Source organism: Anolis sagrei, chromosome 5, assembly GCF_037176765.1.
Source record: "Anolis sagrei isolate rAnoSag1 chromosome 5, rAnoSag1.mat, whole genome shotgun sequence".
NCBI classification, from domain to species: Eukaryota; Metazoa; Chordata; class Lepidosauria; order Squamata; family Dactyloidae; genus Anolis; species Anolis sagrei.
In genome coordinates, this window is record NC_090025.1 from 199,736,316 (window position 1) to 199,757,856 (window position 21,541).

Here is a 21,541-nt window from a genome sequence, read left to right on the forward strand (position 1 = left end):
AAAAATTACAAAACAATAACGAATTGATTCGTTAATGGCGGACACGACCGCGCAATACGCTAAAAAACCTCCAAATGGGACAGGGGGAACTTCTGAAGCTTCCCTCTCCCTCTGTTGTTGACTGTTGGTGTGATATTATAATTTTTTTTCACTAATTAAACAAAAAACAACTATAAAACTTGCCCCAGACATGCGGAAATAATAACAAAACGACCTCAAACCAATAACGAAACGAATACATAACGAAATACGAAGCATTTACGAAATGAATTTAAAAATTCGTTTTGTTTTTAAGCTGCTCCAGAATGGTTTGTTATCGCTTTGTTAACAAAAAAATAACGAATTTTTAACGAATTAACGAAAGAAACCGCCCAGCCCTAGCTTTCACCCATGAAGTCTTACAGATTACTCAACTCTTTAGAACTTAGCATTAACCCTTCCATCACCAACTGCTAGGCCTACCACCACCAACCACCATCAACTGCAGAACAGGATACATGACACTCAGCCAATTATAGATCCATCTAATTGTAGCTTTGCCCAGCCCACATTGGACTAGTTTGCTTGTAAGAAGGTCATGGGGGACTTTGTCAAAGGAAGGCCTTCCTGAAATCAAGATATACTACATCCACAGCGTTCCCTGTGTCTACTAAGCTTGTAACTCTATTGAAGAGATCAGATGAGCCTGGCAGGACTTGTTTTTGAGAGATCCATGCTGACTTTGAGTGATCCCAGCCTCCTTCATGATCTGCTCCAGAATCTTTCCTGGTCAACTTGTTGTCCACCAGTGCTCTCATGACCTTTGCCCCCTCCCTGAGGAAGCTGCTGAGCTGAGTGTGACATCACAGCCCTGGCAGCTGGCCCCTGCCCCCAGGGATGTCTCTGTGATGCGTGCCGCAGCATCACCTGTGGGGCTCCAGCCAGAGAAGTGGGCTGCTTGCCTCCCTTGGTGGTCTCATATATCCTGGGGAGAAGCCAATGGCGAAAGGGGTCCTGAGCAGCATCTACGACGTGGGTGAGATGCTGGGCCTGGAGAAGGGCCCTCTGTGCCGCTTGATCCACTCCTCGGTCTACAACCTTTTCCCCAAATCAGCCGTCTTTGAGAGCAACTTTCTCCAGGTAAGGAAGCAACAGGTATGCATGGATGGTGGGGACCTATTCGTGCCCATTCCCTGCGGCCAGGTGGAAATGGAAGCTGGCCATCACTCCCTGTTTGTGGTGGTAATGCAAGGAGAGAGGGCTCCGCTTGGTCCAGGCCATGAACTGGCCGCAGTGCTCAGTGGCCATTTTGCAAAATGGAGCGAAAGGAGCCTGTTGTGTCCACACAGGTGACCAAGAAGGGGAGGTGGGTCAGCATCACCAACCTGCCCACCGTGGTGACCATGGGGCTGACCTCCACAGACCCCTCCCTCCCGCTGCCCAATGTCCTGGTGATGGCCAAGCACCGGCGGACCCCCGGCAGAAGGGAGGACCTCCGGCAGCCCACCTTGGAACTGACCAGGTAAGACTGGGGGAGGGGCAATGCAAGCGAGGGGGAGTCCATGGGGCTTCCCATCATCCTGGAAAGACGGGACTATTTGGGTGCCATGAAGGGGGTTCTGTTCTGGGCCCAGTGCTGCTCAACATCTTTATTAGTGACTTGGATGAAGGCTGAGAGGGTGTGCTGGTCAAGTTTGCAGGTGGGACCAAATTAGGAAGGAGAGCAAATGCTCCAGAGGACAGGATCAGGACCCAAAAACCACCTCAACAGACGAGAGAGCTGATGGGCCAAAACTAGCAACATAAGGATCAGGATTCACTTTCCTCTTTCCTTCCTCGCTCCCTCCTCTTCTTCCTTCCTTCATTCTCTCCTCCCTTCCTCTCTTTCCTTCCTTCCTCCGTCTTCTTCCTTCCTCCATCACTCCCTGCCTTCTTCCTTCCTTCCTTCCTTCCTTCCTTTCCTCTCCTCCCTCCCTCCCTCCCTCCCTCCCTTCCTTTCTTCCTCTTTCTTTCCTTGCTCAATTTCTTCCTTCCTTCCTTCCTTCCTTCTTTCCTTCTTTCCTTCCTTCCTTCCTTCCTTTCCTCTCCTCCCTCCCTCCCTTCCTTTCCTCCTCTTTCTTTCCCTGCTCAATTTCTTCCTTCCTTCTTTCTTTCCTTCCTTCCTTCCTTCCTTCCTTCCTTCTTTCTTTCTTTCTTTCTTTCTTTCTTTCATTCCTTCCTTTCATCCCTCCTTCCTTCTCTCTTTTCTTCTTTCCCTCCTTAATCCCTCCCTTCTGCTTCTCCTTCCTGCCTTTCCTCCTTCCCCACTCTCCTCCCTCCCTTCTCTTTTTCCTTCTTTCCCTCTTTCCTTCTCTCAATTCTTCCTTTCTTCTTTCCTCCCTTCTTCCCTTCTGCTTCTCCTTCCTTCCTTTCCTCCCTCTCCTCCCTCCTTCTCTCTTCTCCATCCCTTTTTTCTCTTCTCCTTCCCTTCCTTCTTTCCTTCCTTCCTTCCTTCCTTCCTTCCTTCCTTCCTTCCTCCCTCTTCCTTCTTTCTTATATCCTTCATTTCCTTCCTCTCCTCCCTCCCTCTCCTTCCTTCCACTTTCCTTCCTTGCTCAATTCCTTCTTTCCTTCCTTCCCTCCTTGGCTCATTTCTTCCTTCTTTCCTTCCTTACTCCCTCTCTTCTGCTTCTCCTTCCTTCCTTTCCTCCCTCCCTTCTCTTCTTTGTTCCCCTTCCTTCCTTCCTTTCTCTCTTGTTTCTTTCTTCTTCTCCTTCTTTCCTTCCTTCCTTAGGATGCTTCCCTTGCGCTACCTGCGGCTGTCTGTCCGGAATGCCCGTCAGCGCATCCTGCGCCTGCAGATGGTTTCCCGGAGCGACTTCTTCCTGCAGCTGCACCCGGACCACCCTGCCGTGGTCTTTGCCTTCTGGGCCCGGCTGGCCGACATCCTGGAGCGCGGACTCTCCATCCGCCATGGACTCATGCCCAGGCGGCCACGCAGCCGAAGCAGCAGCAGCAGCAGCTCCTCTTCCGACGAGGTACATCTCCGGGGTAAAGCAGCAGATCAGAAGCTTCTAGTATTTGGACTCCAACTCCCACCATTCTTAGCATCCTACCAGGTGTTAGGAATTGTTGGAGTTGATGTCCAAAACACCTGGAGGGAGGGCTGAAGTTTCCCCAGCAGTCGAGCCATTGAGCTTTGTTAAGCTTCCAGCAAGAGATGCGAAAAGTGGTGCCGAACTGCATTCATTCTACGCTGTCGATATGGGCTTCGTCTCTCCCCACTCCATAGGTGCGTCAGTTCTGGAACAGCTCTTCCAGGAGCTCCAATTTTGTGCTTTGCACTGAGTGTTTGTTTATAGTTGTTGTGGTTCAACAGCAACAGCATGATGGGACTGAGAGTGCAGATGAGCATGATGGAAATGAGAGTACAGATGCAGGTGTGGGCTTTCAGTTTTCTCAGTCACAATCTGTAGCTAGAGACAAGCCGCTGTTCTCACAGGAACGGGATGTAGCTGATAAGGCAGTTGGTGGGGATCAAGGTCAGGCTGCCCAGCAGGTGTTGAGACGGAGTTTATGAATTGCGGCCAAGTCTTGAGCTCATCCGTTGGTGGGAAAACTGCTTGTTAGCTGCCTGTTGGATGTTCAATGTTTTGATGTTTTACCTATAAGTAAACTGCCTTGGAGCTGGTTCTGTGTCAGTTCCAACGTTGCGAAATGGCTTGCTTGTCTTCGGCTCTGGGGCTTGGGGAAAGCCTGCTTCACGTTACCTCATGCTATTTCCTGGACTTTTACTCTGCTTCTATGCTTCAAGTCTCCTGCTTTGACTCAAAGGGATTATATTGAATTTTTACCCTGTATTACTGATCTTTCCACTGCTGATGAACTGCTTTGTTTGAAAACCTCACAATAAACTTTCTACCTCACAATTTTGGCTGGTTTATCAGAGATAGCAAGGTGAATCTTAGCCTGAGATACAACAATAGTTCTAAGTTTCAGGGACTCTGCAGATAGGTGGCTTCATTTGGCTGCATTCATAGGGCAAGCCACCTGTCAATTATCATTGGGTTCCCTGATTCCACCCCTTTTCTAGGCTTTGGAGGGAAGGGAGCCTTTTCCAGTCAGTCACAGCAAGGTTAGCCAATGTATAGGATGTGTTTACTTCCCCTGTACAAAGGCTTCAACCTTTAAGAGCTCCAGGGAAAGAACGCCAGGGAAGCATTCCCACAGCTTTAAGGGTCTCCTAAGAACTCCAGGGATTCCTTCCTTGGGAGTTTCCAGGAAGACAGCCAACTCTAAAGAACATCCATCGCCTGTCTGGTAGGTCCTTTCAGCGCTCGAGAAGCAGTTCGGCCTGGCAGAGGAGCCCACACCAGGGAGGGTTGGATTTTAGTTAGCCTTGGGAGAAGTTAAAAACGGGAATTTTCCTTTGAAGAAAGTTATTGAAGATAGTGCCTGTTCCCTGTGGACAAGTCTGAGAGAACTGATACTTCACCAAGAAAGCTTTACAATTCCTGTTGAATTCATTAATAAAAGACTTTGTTGTACCTTTTCATAGAATCATAGAATCAAAGAGTTGGAAGAGACCTCATGGGCCATCCAGTCCAATCCCATTCTGCCAAGAAGCAGGGATATTGCATTCAAATCACCCCTGACAGATGGCCATCCAGCCTCTGCTTAAAAGCTTCCAAAGAAGGAGCCTCCACCAAACTCCGGGGCAGAGAGTTCCACTGCTGAACGGCTCTCACAGTCAGGAAGTTCTTCCTCATGTTCAGATGGAATCTCCTCTCTTGTAGTTTGAAGCCATTGTTCTGCGTCCTAGTCTCCAAGAAAGCAGAAAACAAGCTTGCTCCCTCCTCCTCCCTGTGGCTTCCTCTCACATATTTATACATGGCTATCATATCTCCTCTCAGCCTTCTCTTCTTCAGGCTAAACATGCCCAGCTCCTTAAGCCGCTCCTCATAGGGCTTGTTCTCCAGACCCTTGATCATTTGAGTCGCCCTCCTCTGGACACATTCCAGCTTGTCAATATCTCTCTTGAATTGTGGTGCCCAGAATTGGACACAATATTCCAGATGTGGTCTAACCAAAGCAGAATAGAGGGGTAGCATTACTTCCTTAGATCTAGACACTCTGCTCCTCTTGATGCAGGCCAAAATCCCATTGGCTTTTTTGCCGCCACATCACATTCCTGGCTCATGTTTAACTTGTTGTCCACGAGGACTCCAAGATCTTTTTCACACGTACTGCTCTCGAGCCAGGCATTGTCCCCCATTCTGTATCTTTGCATTTCATTTTTTCTGCCAAAGTGGAGTATCTTGCATTTGTCACTGTTGAACTTCATTTTGTGAGGTTTGGCCCATCATCTCTCTAATCTGTCAAGATCGTTTTGAATTCTGCTCCTGTCCTCTGGACTATTGGCTCTCCCTCCCCATTTGGTCCCGTCTGCAAACTTGATGATCCTGCCTTCTAGCCCTTCATCTAAGTCATTAATGAAGATCCTGAACAGGACTGGGCCCAGGACAGAACCCTGCGGCACTCCACTTGTCACTTCTTTCCAAGATGAAGAGGAAGCATTAGTGAGCACTCTCTGTGTTCGTCCACTTAACCAATTACAGATCCACCTCACCGTAGTTTTGCCTCGCCCACATTGGACTAGTTTCCTTGCCAGAAGGTCATGGGGGACCTTGTCGAAGCCATCTGAAGATTCCTTCTGTAAAGGAAGCCTCTGAGAACTTTTCCTAGGGCTTTTCCTGGCTTCCCGCTGGGTAAAGGTTACACATCCTATATCTAAAGTCAACTAGCTATAGGCCCAGCGGCGACAGAACAGCGTCCACACTGTAGAACTAATGCAGCTTGATGCCACTATTATTGCTCTTGTTGGGGATCCATGGGCTGATTTGACATTATTATATCATAACCAGGACTCTCAAGCTACTGGCCAAAAGAACAAAAAGATAATAATACGTAAAGAAATTAAAATCAATTTTAATAGCCATTGAACTAAAATGGCATGCTGCATTCGCAAAGTAAATTTATAAGACAGTAAACTCTGTTGCATTAAGTTAAATTTAATGATTGTATTTTGATATGAGTATCAAATCAAGGCAGAGTTTATGAGATGGTATAAGATAGTATGAGATTCTTTTTATTATTAAATTTGCATTTAATTGATATTTCTATATGAATGTCAAGTCATGGCAGAATTTATGGGATGGTATAGTATTCAATATATAGCAACAACAACAACAACAACATAAAATTGGGTTGTTGTAGGTTTTTCCGGGTTATATGGCCATGTTCTAGAGGCATTCTCTCCTGACGTTTCGCCTGCATCTATGGCAAGCATCCTCAGAGGTATTGACTTGATATTCATATTGAAATATCCATTAAAAACAATGTTTATGTTGTCGAAAGTTTTCATGGCCGGAATCACTGGGTTGTTGTAGGTTTTTCCGGGTTATATGGCCATGTTCTAGAGGCATTTTCCCTGACATTTCGCCTGCATCTGGCAAGCATCCTCAGAGGTAGTGAGGTCTGTTGGAAGAAAATGGGTTTATATATCTGTGGAATGACCAGGGTGGGACAAAGGACTCTTGTCTGATGGAGCTAGGTGGGAATGTTTCAACTGACCACCTTAATTAGCATTTGATGGTCTGGCAGTGCCTGGGGGAATCTTTTGTTGAGAGGTGATTAGTTGTGCCTGAGGAACCAACCTGGGCACAGAATATTATTTGAGAACACAGAAATGCTGGACCACTCTCACAACCACCATGTCAGACTACACAGAGAAGCCATTGAAATACACAAGCATGTGGATAATTTCAACAAAAAGGAGGAAACCATGAAAATGAACAAAATCTGGCGACCAGTATTTAAAAAACTCTAAAATTACAACAGTAAAACAACAGAGAGTAAACAATCAGGCACATCTAATCACCTCTCAACAAAAGATTCCCCCAGGCACTGCCAAGCCATCAAATGCTAATCCAGGCGGTCAGTTGAAACATTCACCCCCAGCTCCAGCAGACAAGAGTCCTTTGTCCCATCCTGGTCATTCCACAGATATATAAACCCCCTTTCCTAGTTCCAACAGACCTCACTCCCTCTGAGGATGCTTGCCAAAGATGCAGGCGAAATGTCAGGAGAGAATGCCTCTAGAACATGGCCATATAACCCAGAAAAACCTACAACAACCCAATGATTCCGGCCATGAAAGCCTTCGACAACATAAAAATTGCTTTTAATTGATATTTCAATATGAATATCAAGTAAAGGCAGAGTTTATCGGATGGTATAGGACAGTATGGAGTATCATCATCATCATCATCTTAGTAATACTACTACTACTAATAATAATAAATTCTTATCCGCTTCTAATCAAAGTATTCGTTAGATCTGATTTGAATACTTACTCTCAAGCAACCAAAAAGTACACTTATCTGGCATCTCCCAAACCCATCAGTGCCGGTTAACTAAGAATTTACCGTATTTTGGGGTTTTGGCATTCAGGCAAGGGATTCCCAACCTGTACTTCCAAATGCATCTTTCTATGCATCCAGTTTGAACATTGGGCTTCACTGGGGCGGACTGGGGCATTTAGGGAATGGGTATAAATACGTGAGAGGAAGCCACAGGGAGGAGGAGGGAGCAAGCTTGTTTTCTGCTTCCTTGGAGACTAGGACGCAATGGAACAATGGCTTCAAACTACAAGAGAGGAGATTCCACCTGAACATGAGGAAGGACTTCCTGACTGGGAGAGCCGTTCAGCAGTGGAACTCTCTGCCCCGGAGGGAGTGTGGTGGAGGCTCCTTCTTTGGAAGCTTTTAAACAGAGGCTGGGTGGCCATCTGTCAGGGGTGATTTGAATGCAATATTCCTGCTTCTTGGCAGAATGGGGTTGGACTGGATGATGGCCCACGAGGTCTCTTCCAACTCTACATTCTATGATTCTATGCTTTTGGGACCTAGCAGTTTTCCCCAAACCTAATTTATTCAAATTTCAGTAAAAAAATAAAGAGTTTCGGCATAAACATTAGGAAGAGCTTCCTGCAAGTAAGTGCTCTTTGGCAGCGGAATAGTCTCCTTCCTGAAGGTTTCTCAGTAGAGGCTGGGTGGCTATCTGTTGGGAGGGATCGCATTGTGCCTTCCATCCTTCCTGGGAGCAAGGGATGGACTGGGTGGCCCTTGGAAGGGTTCCTTCTATTAGTGCAATTTGCTGGCCAACTTGCTTCTTATCATCCAATTAACTGTCTTCAGACACAGTTGTTTCTACTTCGGTAGCGGCTCTTATCTTTATTTACATTTCATTCATTGCAATCACACTTACTCGTTAGCGCAGTTAGATGCAAGGGAGAAGAGCCAAGCGAAAGGACAAAATGGTGTTTGCTCTAGAATCATAGAATCATAGAATCCAAGAGTTGGAAGAGACCTCCTGGGCCATCCAGTCCAACCCCATTCTGCCAAGAAGCAGGAATATTGCATTCCGATCACCCCTGACAGATGGCCATCCAGCCTCTGCTTAAAAGCCTCCAAAGAAGGAGCCTCCACCACACTCCCTCTGGGGCAGAGAGTTCCACTGCTGAACGGCTCTCACAGTCAGGAAGTTCTTCCTCATGTTCAGATGGAATCTCCTCTCTTGTAGTTTGAAGCCATTGTTCCCTTGCATCCTAGTCTCCAGGGAAGCAGAAAGGAAGCTTGCTCCCTCCTCCTCCTCCCTGTGACTTCCTCTCACATATTTACACATGGCTATCATATCTCCTCTCAGCCTTCTCTTCTTCAGGCTAAACATGCTCAGCTCCTTAAGCCGCTCCTCATAGGGCTTGTTCTCCAGACCCTTGATCTGCTCCCTCCTCCTCCCTGTGGCTTCCTCTCACATATTTACACATGGTTATCATGTCTCCTCTCAGCCTTCTCTTCTTCAGGCTAAACATGCCCAGTTCCCTAAGCCGCTCCTCATAGGGCTTGTTCTCCAGACCCTTGATCATTTGAGTCGCCCTCCTCTGGACACATTCCAGCTTGTCAATATCTCTCTTGAATTGTGGTGCCCAGAATTGGACACAATATTTCAGATGTGGTCTAACCAGAGCGGAATAGAGCATGGGGAGCATGACTTCCTTAGATCTAGACACTAGGCTCCTCTTGATGCAGGCCAAAATCCCATTGGCTTTTTTTGCCGCCACATCACATTCCTGGCTCATGTTTAACTTCCTCCCCACGAGGACTCCAAGATCTTTTTCACACGTACTGCTCTCAAGCCAGGCTTTGTCCCCCATTCTGTCTCTTTGCATTTCATTTTCCTGCCAAAGTGGAGTATCTTGCATTTGTCCCTGTTGAACTTCATTGTGTGAGTTTTGGCCCATCATCTCTCTAATCTGTCAAGATCCCTTTGAATCCTGCTCCTGTCCTCTGGACTGTTGGCTCTCCCTCCCAATTTGGTGTTGTCTGCAAACCTGATGATCCTGCCTTCTAGCCCTTCATCTAAGTCGTTAATAAAGATGTTGAACAGGACCGGGCCCAGGACGGAACCCTGCGGCACTCCACTCGTCACTTCTTTCCAAGATGAAGAGGAAGCATTGGTGAGCACTCTCTGTGTTCGTCCACTTAACCAATTACAGATCCACCATGCTCTATTGAAACCCCTCTGTTATCAGCTCATTAATTCAATGTCCAGCCTCCTAGTCCATTGCAACATTGTCCTTGTCCGTTCCACACATGTTTCATAATGCTCCACAATTTTAACTCTTTCACAGCTAGCAGCATGGACCTTTTAAACTTGTACAATATATATATATACATTGATACCTTCCAAGTCTCGGGTGCTCATGACTCCCCGCTTCCTCTCTTAGGGACTGGTGAAGAGCGTCAGCAAGAAGGTGTCGGGCCTCGTCTCCCAGATTTCGGGGAAAACGGCAAAGAAAAAGGAAATGCAGAGAAGGTAATATGAAGGAGATTGTGGTTCCATAGTCTTTTGCATCCCTATCAAGATCTTATTAATTCTATGATTCAAGGTGGGGGGGGGGGGAACCCAAAATAAAAGACACAAGGGGAACCTTTAGATACATAAAACTGACATTGTACTGGAAGTACCTAATGTTGCAAATGCAGATGGATACACAAACACAGCTCCCTATACACATGCATGTGTGCTCTCTGTGTGCAAACATTTGCGGCTTTAATTATTCTCAGAATTTCTTAATTTTTACTTAATGTTTTATTAATTTTTCCAAAAAAATATTTTTTTCTTTAATTTTATTTATTTTTTAGTATTTTCTTGTTTTTTCTCAATATGTTTGTAATATTTTTCTTACATTTTCTTATTTTCCTATTTTGGTTTCTTAATATTTTGTTTTCCTCAAAATACGTTTCTTAACTTTCTGTTAATATTTCCTTCTTCTCGTTTTTATTTTTTTCCTTAATTTTTTTCCTTTTTCTTTATATCTTTTTTATTTTGTCTTAACATTTTATTTCTTACTTTTTTGTATTTTAAAAAGTTTTTATTACATTTTCACAAAATGTAACTTCAATCCAACCAATTGAAAACATTATGTATGTGCTTGTTTGTGTTGCTTCGTTTAACCCAAATACAGACTTGTTGAAGCGAGGCCTTTCCCCTCATAGACGGCCCATGATTGCTATTAATTTGCCCCAATTAATTACTAATTAGCCCTGATTTCGTGCCCCTTTTATGTTGCAGGGCTTCCTTCCTGAAGGAGGAGAAGGAGGCAATGCGTGCTTTGTCCAGTGACCTGAGAGGTAAGTCAGCTTCTCCCTACTAGTTATTGTTCCAACTGCACTGCATCCTGTCAGATCCCCAAAATCTGGAGGAAAGTAAGAGTCATCGCCATCTTGAAGCCAGGCAAAGACCGCAATGACCCAAAAGGCTATAGACTAATCTCCCTGTTGTGGCATTTTTACAAAGTCCTGGAGAGACTTATTTTGCATAGAATTATGGAAAAAATAGACCCCTGTCTGATCCCACAGCAAGCTGGCTTCAGAAAAGGCAAAAGCTGCACATCACAAGTGCTGAACCTGACCCAGCACATAGAAGATGGCTTTGAAAAGCAGCAGATCACAGGAGCTGTCTTCATAGACCTGTCAGCAGCCTATGAGACTGTGAACCACCATTGCCTCCTCCTGAGAAAAATGTAGAATATCACCAAGGACGACCACCTCACCCGCCTCATAGGAAACCTGCTACAAAACAGGAGCTTTTTTGTTGAGTTCAAGGGCCAGAGAAGCAGATGGCGGAAACAGAAGAACGGCCTGCCTCAGGGGAGCGTGCTCGCTCCATCCATGTTCAACATCGACACAAATGACCAGCCACTGCCAGAAGGGACAGAGAGCTTCATCTATGCTGATGATCGTGCCATCACCGCTCAAGCAGGGAGCTTTGAGATAGTAGAACAGAAGCTCTCCAAAGCTCTAGGTGCTCTGACTGCCTATTACAGGGAAAAGCAGCTGATCCCTAATCCATCTAAAACACAGACCTTAAGAACAGACAAGCATCCTGAGCTCTGAGGATTGTTACCTGGGAAGGAAGGAATCCCACTGGAGCATTGCAGCACAGCCACATACCTGGGAGTCACTCTGGACCGTGCTCTGACCTACAAGAAGCACTGCCTGAACATCAAGCAAAAAGTGGGTGCCAGAAACAATATCCTACGAAAGCTGACTGGCACAACCTGGGGATCACAACCAGACACAGCGAAGACATCTGCCCTTGTGCTGTGCTACTCTGCTGCTGAGTACGCATGCCCAGTGTGGAACACATCTTACCACGCTAAAACAGTGGATGTGGCTCTTAATGAGACATGCCGCATTATCACGGGGTGCCTGCGCCCTACACCAATGGAGAAATTACACTGCGTAGCCGGTATTGCACCACCTGACATCCGCTGGGAAGGAGCAGCCAATAGTGAAAGGACCAAGGCAGAGACATCTCCAGCTCATCCCCTGTTTGGGTATCAGCCAGCACGTCAACGACTTAAATCAAGACATAGTTTTCTAAGATCTACAGAGACACTCGCTGGAACACCCCAGCAAGTGAGAGTCCAAAAGTGGCAGGCTCAAACCCAGAACTGATACCAAAGGAGAGACTCCCCCCTGGACACACAAAAGACGGGGCAACTTGGAAGGCGCTGAACAGACTGCGCTCTGGCCCCACGAGATGCAGAGCCAACCCCCAGAAATGGGGCCACAAAGTGGAATCCACGACATGCGAGTGTGGAGAGGAGCAAACCACTGACCACCTGCTGCAATGCAACCTGAGCCCTGCCACATGCACAATGGAGGACCTTCTTGAGACAACACCAGAGGCACTCCAAGGGGCCAGAGACTGGTCAAAGGGCATTTAATCAACTACCAAACTCACAAATGTTGTATTCTGTCTGTTTGTTTGCTTTGTTCTGTTAGAAATGTAATATAATTGACTGGTTGCCCTGACATGACAAAAAAAAATGGCTGGAATCACCAGGTTGTTGTAGGTTTTTTGGGCTGTATTATGGCCATGTTCTAGAAGCATTCTCTCCTGATGTTTTGCCTGCATCTATGGCAAGCCTCCCCAGAGGCCGAAAAACCTACAACAACCCATTAAAAACTGCTAAAATAATGAAAACACAACAAAGCATGTAATGATAAAGGATGGAGGAAAAGGGTGATTCTGCACCCCAAACCAGATGCTGGTTTTACAGGATGGCCTCATTGGAGTTAAAGTGGGATCAAACTGGTGTAAATTCCCAGTGTGGAGATAGAGAGGGAGGGGGGGGGTGATTTTGGATTGTTTTAACTGTCAATTTTTTTAAAGAAAAATTTAAAATTGATTGTAATGAGGAGAAATTATTAAGAATATCCTGCTTTTCTCTCGTGAAAGCGACTGTGCATTTCCCGCCACTAAGGGGAGCCAAAGTTTTCATTGCTGGAGAAGTTAAGAAATAAGAAAATCTCAATTTAACCTCCTTTTAAAATAATTAATGATTTAAAAATCTACACGCCTACCTGGCAGGGTTGTTGTGATTGTTGATTGCTAACCCACGCTGACAATCTCAGCAAACCACAATTCCCACGATTCCACAGCACGGAAATAGTGCCAAACTACAACTCTCAAGGTCCGAATAGCATTGAGCCAGGGCAGTTCCAAGCAGAGGCGGCCCTAGGTATTTATTTATTTATTTGTCGTGTCAGGACAACCAGTCAAATTATATTACATTTCTAACAGAACAAAGCAAACAAACAAACAGACAAAATAGAATCCTAGAATCCAAGAGTTGGAAGAGTCCTCCTGGGCCATCCTCCAGTCCAACCCCATTCTGCCAAGAAGCAGGAATGTTGCATTCAAAGCACCCCTGACAGATGGCCATCCAGCCTCTGTTTAAAAGCTTCCAAGGAAGGAGCCTCCACCACACTCCCTCCGGGGCAGAGAGTTCCACTGCTGAACGGCTCTCACAGTCAGGAAGTTCTTCCTCGTGTTCAGATGGAATCTCCTCTCTTGGAGTTTGAAGCCATTGTTCCCTTGCGTCCTAGTCTCCAAGGAAGCAGAAAACAAGCTTGCTCCCTCCTCCTCCCTGTGGCTTCCTCTCACATATTTATCCATGGCCTTCATCATATCTCCTCTCAGCCTTCTCTTCTTCAGGCTAAACATGCCCAGCAGCTCTTTAAGCCGCTCCTCATAGGGCTTGGTCTCCAGAACCTTGATCATTTGAGTCGCCCTCCTCTGGACACATTCCAGGTTCTCAATATCTCTCTTGAATTGTGGTGCCCAGAATTGGACACAATATTCCAGGTAAAGTGGTCTAACCAAAGCAGAATAGAGCATGGGGAGCAGGACTTCCCTAGATCTAGACACTATGCTCCTCTTGATGCAGGCCAACATCCCATTGGCTTTTTTTGCTGCCACATCACATTCCTGGCTCATGTTTAACTTGTTGTCCACGAGGATTCCAAGATCTTTTTCACACGTACTGCTCTCGAGCCTGTCCTCATCGTCCCCCATTCTGTCTCTTTGCATTTTGTTTTTTCTGCCAAAGTGGAGTATCTTGCATTTGTCCCTGTTGAACTTCATTTTGTTAGTTTTGGCCCATCATCTCTCTAATCTGTCAAGATCCCTTTGAGTCCTGCTCCTGTCCTCTGGACTATTGGCTATCCCTCCCAATTTGGTGTCGTCTGCAAACGTGATGATCATGCCTTCTAACCCTTCATCTAAGTCATTAATAAAGATGTTGAACAGGACCGGGCCCAGGACGGAACCCTGCTTCTGGCACTCCACTTGTCACTTCTTTCCAAGATGAAGAGGAAGCATTAGTGAGCACTCTCTGTGTTCGTCCACTTAACCAATTCCAGATCCACCTCACCGTAGTTTTGCCTAGCCCACATTGGATTAGTGTCCTTGCCAGAAGGTCTTGAGGGACCTTGTCAAAGAAGGTCTTCCTGAAATCCAGACACGCTCCATCCACGGCATCATTCCCCGCATCTACCCAGCTTGTAGCTCTATCGAAGAAAGAGATCAGATGAGTCTGGCATGACTTGTTTTGGATAAATCCATGTTGACTCTTAGCCATGACCGCATTTGTTTCTAAGTGTTTGCAGACCACTCCCTTAACAATCTTTAGGAAGTGGTCTTCAATTCCATCATTGGTGGAGTTCAGAATGCTCTTTGATTGTAGGTGAACTATACATCCCAGTAACTACAACTCACATATGTCAAGGTCTATTTTCCCCCAAGAGCGCCTCAAGAGCACCCCTGGGCAAGATCAACTCTACCGCGAAGGCTTACTTTGCGTAATGGTTGAGCCGCCCCTGTTTCCAAGTGCATTCATCCTCCATTGTGTCACTCTCTCTCTCTCTCGCCGAAAATAATATCTTGCTCACAATGCCATTTGTCATGAATACTTTTTAAACAAAGGTTCTTTTTATTGCATTTTCAGCGAGAGAGCAACTTTTACACAGAGAAAGAACGTAGACATACAGATTATCATAGAATCATAGAATCCTAGAATCCTAGAGTTGGAAGAGACCTCCTGGGCCATCCAGTCCAACCCCATTCTGCCAAGAAGCAGGAATATTGCATTCAAATCAACCCTGACAGATGGCCATCCAGCCTCTGCTTAAAAGCTTCCAAAGAAGGAGCCCCCACCACACTCCCTCCAGGGCAGAGAGTTCCACTGCTGAACGGCTCTCACAGTCAGGAAGTTCTTCCTAATGTTCAGATGGAATCTCCTCTCTTGTAGTTTGAAGCCATTCCTCCATTGTGTCCTAGTCTCCAGAGAAGCAGAAAACAAGCTTGCTCCCTCCTCCTCCCTGTGGCTTCCTCTCACATATTGATACATGGCTATCATATCTCCTCTCAGCCTTCTCTTCTTCAGGCTAAACATGCCCAGCTCCTTAAGCCGCTCCTCATAGGGCTTGTTCTCCAGACCCTGGATCATTTGAGTCGCCCTCCTCTGGACACATTCCAGCTTAGAGTCAATATCTCTCTTGAATTGTGGTGCCCAGAATTGGACACAGTATTCCAGATGTGGTCTAACCATGGCGGAATAGAGCATGGGGAGCATGACTTCCCTAGATCTAGACACTATACTCCTCTTGATGCAGGCCAAAATCCCATTGGCTTTTTTTGCTGCCACATCACATTCCTGGCTCATGTTCCCCTTCCTCCCCACGAGGACTCCAAGATCTTTTTCACACGTACTGCTCTCAAGCCAGGCATCGTCCCCCATTCTGTCTCTTTGCATTTCGTTTTTCCTGCCTAAGTGGAGTATCTTGCATTTGTCACTGTTGAACTTCATTTTGTTAGTTTTGGCCCATCATCTCTCTAATCTGTCAAGATCGTTTTGAATCCTGCTCCTGTCCTCTGGAGTATTGGCTATCCCTCCCAGTTTGGTGTATTGGTGTATCTAAGCTGCAATTTGGTGTATCTAAGCTGCATTGGTTAACAAACAATCAAAGGGATTCCAGCTCTACTCAGCATTCACCCGACACATACACATTCGCCCTTCACATGCCTACATCCCCATTCTTCCTCCGTCTCCTGGAGAAGAACACTTGCACTTAGGCCAGGTTGCTTCCCCATAAATCTGCCGTTTTCCAATTCTTTCCCTTTCTCTGAGAAAGAAGCAAGTGACCAGACACTGAGTTCCATCACATAGCTGCCCCTCTCCCAAATACACACAATACTTTTCCTAAATGCACTCATTTCCTTCCAATCTGAGAAGGAGGCAGACAACCAGACTTCTGCTTTCCATGCAGATCTGTCACCCTGCAAATACACCTATAATAATAATAATAATCTTTATTTATTGTCGAAGACTTTCATGGCCGGAATCACTAGGTCATTGTAGGTTTTTTCGAGTTATATGGCCATGGTCTAGAGGCATTCTCTCCTGACGTTTAGCCTGCATCTATGGCAAGCATCCTCAGAGGTAGTGAGTAGGCCTGGGTAACAACGGAAAAATTTGTTTCTAAAATCGATTCGTTTTTTGGGGTTTTTTGCGTTTCGATATTTAAAAGAATTCCGATTTTTTTAAAAAAAAGTTCGATATTTACGAAATTTTACAAAAATTACAAAACAATAACGAAACAATAACGAATCGATTCGTTAATGGCGGACGCGACTGCGCAATACGCTAAAAAACCTCCAAATGGGACAGGGGGAACTTCTGAAGCTTCCCTCTCCCTCTGTTGTTGACTGTTGGTGTGATATTATATTTTTTTTTCACTAATTAAACAAAAAACAACTATAAAACTTGCCCCAGACATACGGAAATAATAACGAAACGACCTCAAACCAATAACGAAACGAATACATAACGAAATACGAAGCATTTATGAAACGAATTGAAAAATTCGTTTCGTTTTTAAGCTGCTCCAGAATGGTTCGTTATCGCTTCGTTAACAAAAAAATAACGATTTTTTAACGAATTACAAATTAACGAAACAAAACCGCCCAGCCCTAGTAGTGAGGTCTGTTGGAACTAGGAAAGTGGGTTTATATATCTGTGGAATGACCAGGGTGGGACAAAGGACTCTTGTCTGCTGGAGCTAGGTGAGAATGTTTCAACTGACAACCTTGATTAGCATATAATGGCTGACAGTGCCTGGAGCAAACTTTTGTTGAGAGGTGATTAGATCTCCTTGTTTGTTTCCTCTCTGTTGTTGTGCTTGTAATTTTAGAGTTTTTTTAATACTGGTAGCCAGATTGTGTTCATTTTCATGGTTTCCTCCTTTCTGTTGAGATTGTCCACGTGCTTCTTGTGGATTTCAGTGGCTTCTCTGTGTAGCCAGACATGGTGGTTGTGAGAGTGGTCCAGCATTTCTGTGTTCTCAGGTTGGTTCCTCAGGTGCTGTGCTATGGCTGACTGGTTGAACTCTGGTTGATTAATTGTTGAACTCTTGGTGGGAAACAACATGTTTACATTACCAAAGATACTGGTTCTTTTAATTACGGAGGTGTTTACAAGGTTCCTTACATTAAGAAGGAAGCAAACAAGGTTTGCTTCCTGGTTGAAGCAGTCTGCAGTGCCTTTCATGTTCCTTGATGCGTGTTTGGGCAATGCTGCTGCGTTTGGTGGTCCCTCTGGAGACTTGTCCACAGCTGCATGGTACACGGTAGACTCCTGCAGAAGTGAGAGGACCCCTCTTTATTTATATCCTGCCTTTCTCCCCCATGGGGACTCAACTCTCTCCTTCCCATGGAGCAGAGCATAGCGGGTGACCGGACCAGCTGCCTGCCACACTTTTTGGAATATTAGAAGGTCTCTTATATAGCAATATTTCTTGCTGATGTTCCAATTGTCTTTGTAAATGACTGACAGGTGTTTTTCCAGACAAAACATATTGACTCCCATCAGTTCCTGGACAGATGTTGACTTTCCTTCTTTAAGTGATAATTGATTTTCCTTCTTAGGGAACCTTGTTTGCTTCATTCTTAATGTAAGGAACCTTGTAAACACCTCCATAATTAAAATAACTAGTATCTTTGGTAATGTAAACATGTTGTTTCCCACCAAGAGTTCAACAATTAATCATTTGTCTCTGGTCATTAATGTCTGCTGTTCAGCAACATTTAATTACAGTTGCACTAGTTCAGTAGTTTTGCAGGCCTTATTTCTTAGGATGGCATCTCCAGGCCCCAACCATACATCTTCCATACAATTCCATTCGAACCATGCATCATATTTCATGACAATTGTTCAAATTAATATTTCTTTCACATGCTGACTCCCATCAGTTCCTGGACAGATGTTGACATTCCTTCTTAAAGTGATAATTGATTTTCCTTCTTAAGGAGGGTTGTTTGCTTCATTCTTAATGTAAGGAATCTTGTAAACACCTCCTTACTTAAAAGAACCAGTATCTTTGGTAATGTAAACATGTTGTTTCCCACCAAGAGTTCAACAGTTAATCATTTATCTCTGGTCATTAATATCTGCTGTTAAGCAACTTTTAATTACAGTTGCATCAGTTCAGTAGTTTTTTAGGCCTTACTTCTTATGACGGCATCTCCAGGCCCAACTGTACATCTTCCATACAATTCTATTTGAACCATGCATTATATTTCATGACAATTATTCAAATTAATATTTCTTTCACATGTTGACTCCCATCAGTTGCTGGACAGATGTTGACTTTAAGTGATAATTGATTTTCCTTCTTAAGAGGGTTGTTTGCTTCCTTCTTAATGTAACAAACCTTGTAATTGCTTCCTTACATAAAAGAACCAGTGTCTTTGGTAAAGTAAACATGTTGTTTTCCACCAACAGTCCATTCAAACCATACATCATATTCCGTGATAATTGTTCCAAATTAATATTTCTTTCACATGCTGACTCCCATCAGTTCCTGGACAGATGTTGACTTTCCTTCTTTAAGTGATAATTGATTTTCCTTCTTAAGGAGCATTGTTTATTTCCTTCTTAATGTGTAACAGACCTTGTAATCGCTTCCTTACATAAAAGAACCATTGTCTTTGGTAATGTAAACATGTTGTTTTCCACCAAAAGTCCATTCAAACCATACATCATATTCCGTGATAATTGTTCCAAATTAATATTTCTTTCACATGCTGACTCCCATCAGTTCCTGGACAGATGTTGACTTTCCTTCTTTAAGTGATAATTGATTTTCCTTCTTAAGGAGCATTGTTTATTTCCTTCTTAATGTGTAACAGACCTTGTAATCGCTTCCTTACATAAAAGAACCATTGTCTTTGGTAAAGTAAACATGTTGTTTTCCACCAAAAGTCCATTCAAACCATACATCATATTCCGTGATAATTGTTCCAAATTAATATTTCTTTCACATGCTGACTCCCATCAGTTCCTGGACAGATGTTGACTTTCCTTCTTTAAGTGATAATTGATTTTCCTTCTTAAGGAGCATTGTTTATTTCCTTCTTAATGTGTAACAGACCTTGTAATCGCTTCCTTACATAAAAGAACCATTGTCTTTGGTAATGTAAACATGTTGTTTTCCACCAAAAGTCCATTCAAACCATACATCATATTTCGTGATAATTGTTCCAAATTAATATTTCTTTCACATGCTGACTCCCATCAGTTCCTGGACAGATGTTGACTTTCCTTCTTAAAGTGATAATTGATTTTCCTTCTTAAGGAACCTAGTTTGCTTCCTTCTTAATGAAAGGAACCTTGTAATTGCTTCCTTACATAAAAGAACCATTGTCTTTGGTAATGTAAACATGTTGTTTTCCACCAAAGGTCCATTCAAACCATACATCATATTTTGTGATAATTGTTCCAAATTAATATTTCTTTCTCTCCCTCCCTTCCTCTCTCTCTCTTGCAGTGCTCTTCTGTGACATGCCTCCTCCGCTGTTGTGCGCTCGGTGCAAGGGCCACCTTTCCCAGAGCCGCCTGCACAGGAGGAGCTTCAGCGAGGAGCGGGCCCCCCGAGGTCACTCGGAGCGTAGCCTCCTCCACCACCAGCCCTGGACTGACCGGCAGCGCTCCTGCGTCTGGCCACAGGAGAGCCCCGAGTGGCCCCAGCCCCCCTTTCGCCGCCCCAGCAGTTTGACCACCACCACCACCACCAGAAGGAGGAGGAGACATTAGCCCTGGCCGAGGATGGGCATGACGTGCCTGCCCGCCCGCCCACCCACATTATGCTTGCTTACAATTTGTATTTTTAATAGGTAGTCAATTGTCGTGTTTGTTATTGTAGTTGGTTAAATGTACACCTGCGGTGTGTTGTTGAAGGCTTTCATGGCTGGAATCATTGGCTTGCTGCGAGTTATTCGGGCTCACTGGCCATGTTCCAGCTGCATTCTCTCCTGACATTTCACGTGCATCTATGACAGGCATCCTCAGAGGTTTGTTGGAATGAGGCAAGTGGGGTGTATATACTTACTTACTTACTTAAGCAATCCCTTGTAGTCTGAGGATGATGGTCCTCCAAGTTCGGTGTCCTGGTGGTGGGTTCATAGGTGGCTGTGGAGCCCTATTCTTGACCTGCATCTTCTCCTGCAGTGAGGGCATTGGTTTCCAGGTGGGAGGTGGTCTCGGTCGGGGTTGGCTTGATGCGCCTTCCTCTTGGCACGTTTCCCTTTTTCACCCTCCATTCATGCCTCTTCAAATTCTGCAGCACTGCTGGTCACAGTGGACCTCCAGCTGGAGCGGTCAAGGGCCAGGGCTTCCCAGTTCTCGGTGCCTATGCCATATTTTTTAAGGCTGACTTTGAGCCCATCTTTCAATCTCTTTTCCTGTCCACCAACATTCCGTTTTCCATTCGTGAGTTCAGAGTAGAGCAACTGCTTTGGGAGACTGTGGTCGGGCATCTGGACAACGTGGCCAGTACAGTGGAGTTGATGGCGGAGGAGCATCGCTTCAGTGTTGGAGGTCTTTGCTTCTTCTTTCAGCATGCTGACATTTGTCCGCCTGTCTTCCCAAGAGATTTGTAGGATTTTCCGGAGGCAGCGCTGATGGAATTGTTCCAGGAGTTGCATGTGACGTCTGTAGACAGTCCATGTTTCGCAGGCATAGAGCAGGGTTGGGAGGGGAATAGCTTTATAAACAAGCACCTTGGGGTGTATATATATCTGTGGAATAATGTTCCGGGTGAGAGGAAGGACTTTGGTCTGTTTGAAGCAAAGAAGCAAAGAACTCCTCTCAGAAACAGGCGAATTCCAGACAGGCAACAATCAAGTGCCTGTTAACACCTCCCAAACAAAGGATGAATCCTGGCAACAACAGCCAGGCTTTGCAGCTGCAAGGCTATTCAATGCTAATCAAGCTTGCTAATTGCAACATTCACACTTGTTTAACAATGACAGTTTATTAAAGCTCCTACCAGGTCCACAAGCCAATCTGCAAGGACATACGAAGTGCCACGGTTAAGTGTATGGCTCTTAGCTGGCCCCAGGATGGACCAATCAGCACTCAGATCTCAAAGTCCTATAGATATTTCTGTATGTTTGCATTGGGTCATTTCAACTCTTAAGAGCATCTGCTTTGGGCAAAGTGAATAAATAAAGGCCATGTCCCTTTCCTTCAACTAGTTCAATCTTTGGAGGTTGACATACTGGGCCCCGAACCAGCAGTTCTTGCAGTAGCCAAAATCATTCAGCAAATAGG

General features: G+C 45.0%; 1 protein-coding gene across 1 annotated transcript; it reads left to right on the top strand.

The window, feature by feature from the left end:
• The first annotated feature begins 211 nt into the window (after positions 1 to 211).
• LOC132775591 (Golgi-associated RAB2 interactor protein 1A-like) lies at positions 212 to 21,461 on the top strand. The gene is made up of 6 exons (XM_067469424.1): positions 212 to 1,119; positions 1,329 to 1,501; positions 2,753 to 2,996; positions 9,806 to 9,894; positions 10,654 to 10,712; positions 19,758 to 21,461. The coding sequence occupies exons 1-6, from the start codon at positions 979 to 981 to the stop codon at positions 20,021 to 20,023; spliced, it is 972 nt and encodes a 323-aa protein (XP_067325525.1). The 5' UTR covers positions 212 to 978; the 3' UTR covers positions 20,024 to 21,461.
• Positions 21,462 to 21,541: the final 80 nt, after the last annotated feature.

Bases quoted from the DNA above. Each gene is read 5' to 3' on its own strand.
- LOC132775591 (XM_067469424.1), top strand. From the start codon at position 979: ATGGCGAAAGGGGTCCTGAGCAGCATCTACGACGTGGGTGAGATGCTG. The intron at 1,120-1,328 runs GTAAGGAAGCAA...GTGTCCACACAG, and splicing joins TTGAGAGCAACTTTCTCCAG to GTGACCAAGAAGGGGAGGTG. The intron at 9,895-10,653 runs GTAATATGAAGG...TTTATGTTGCAG, and splicing joins AAAAAGGAAATGCAGAGAAG to GGCTTCCTTCCTGAAGGAGG.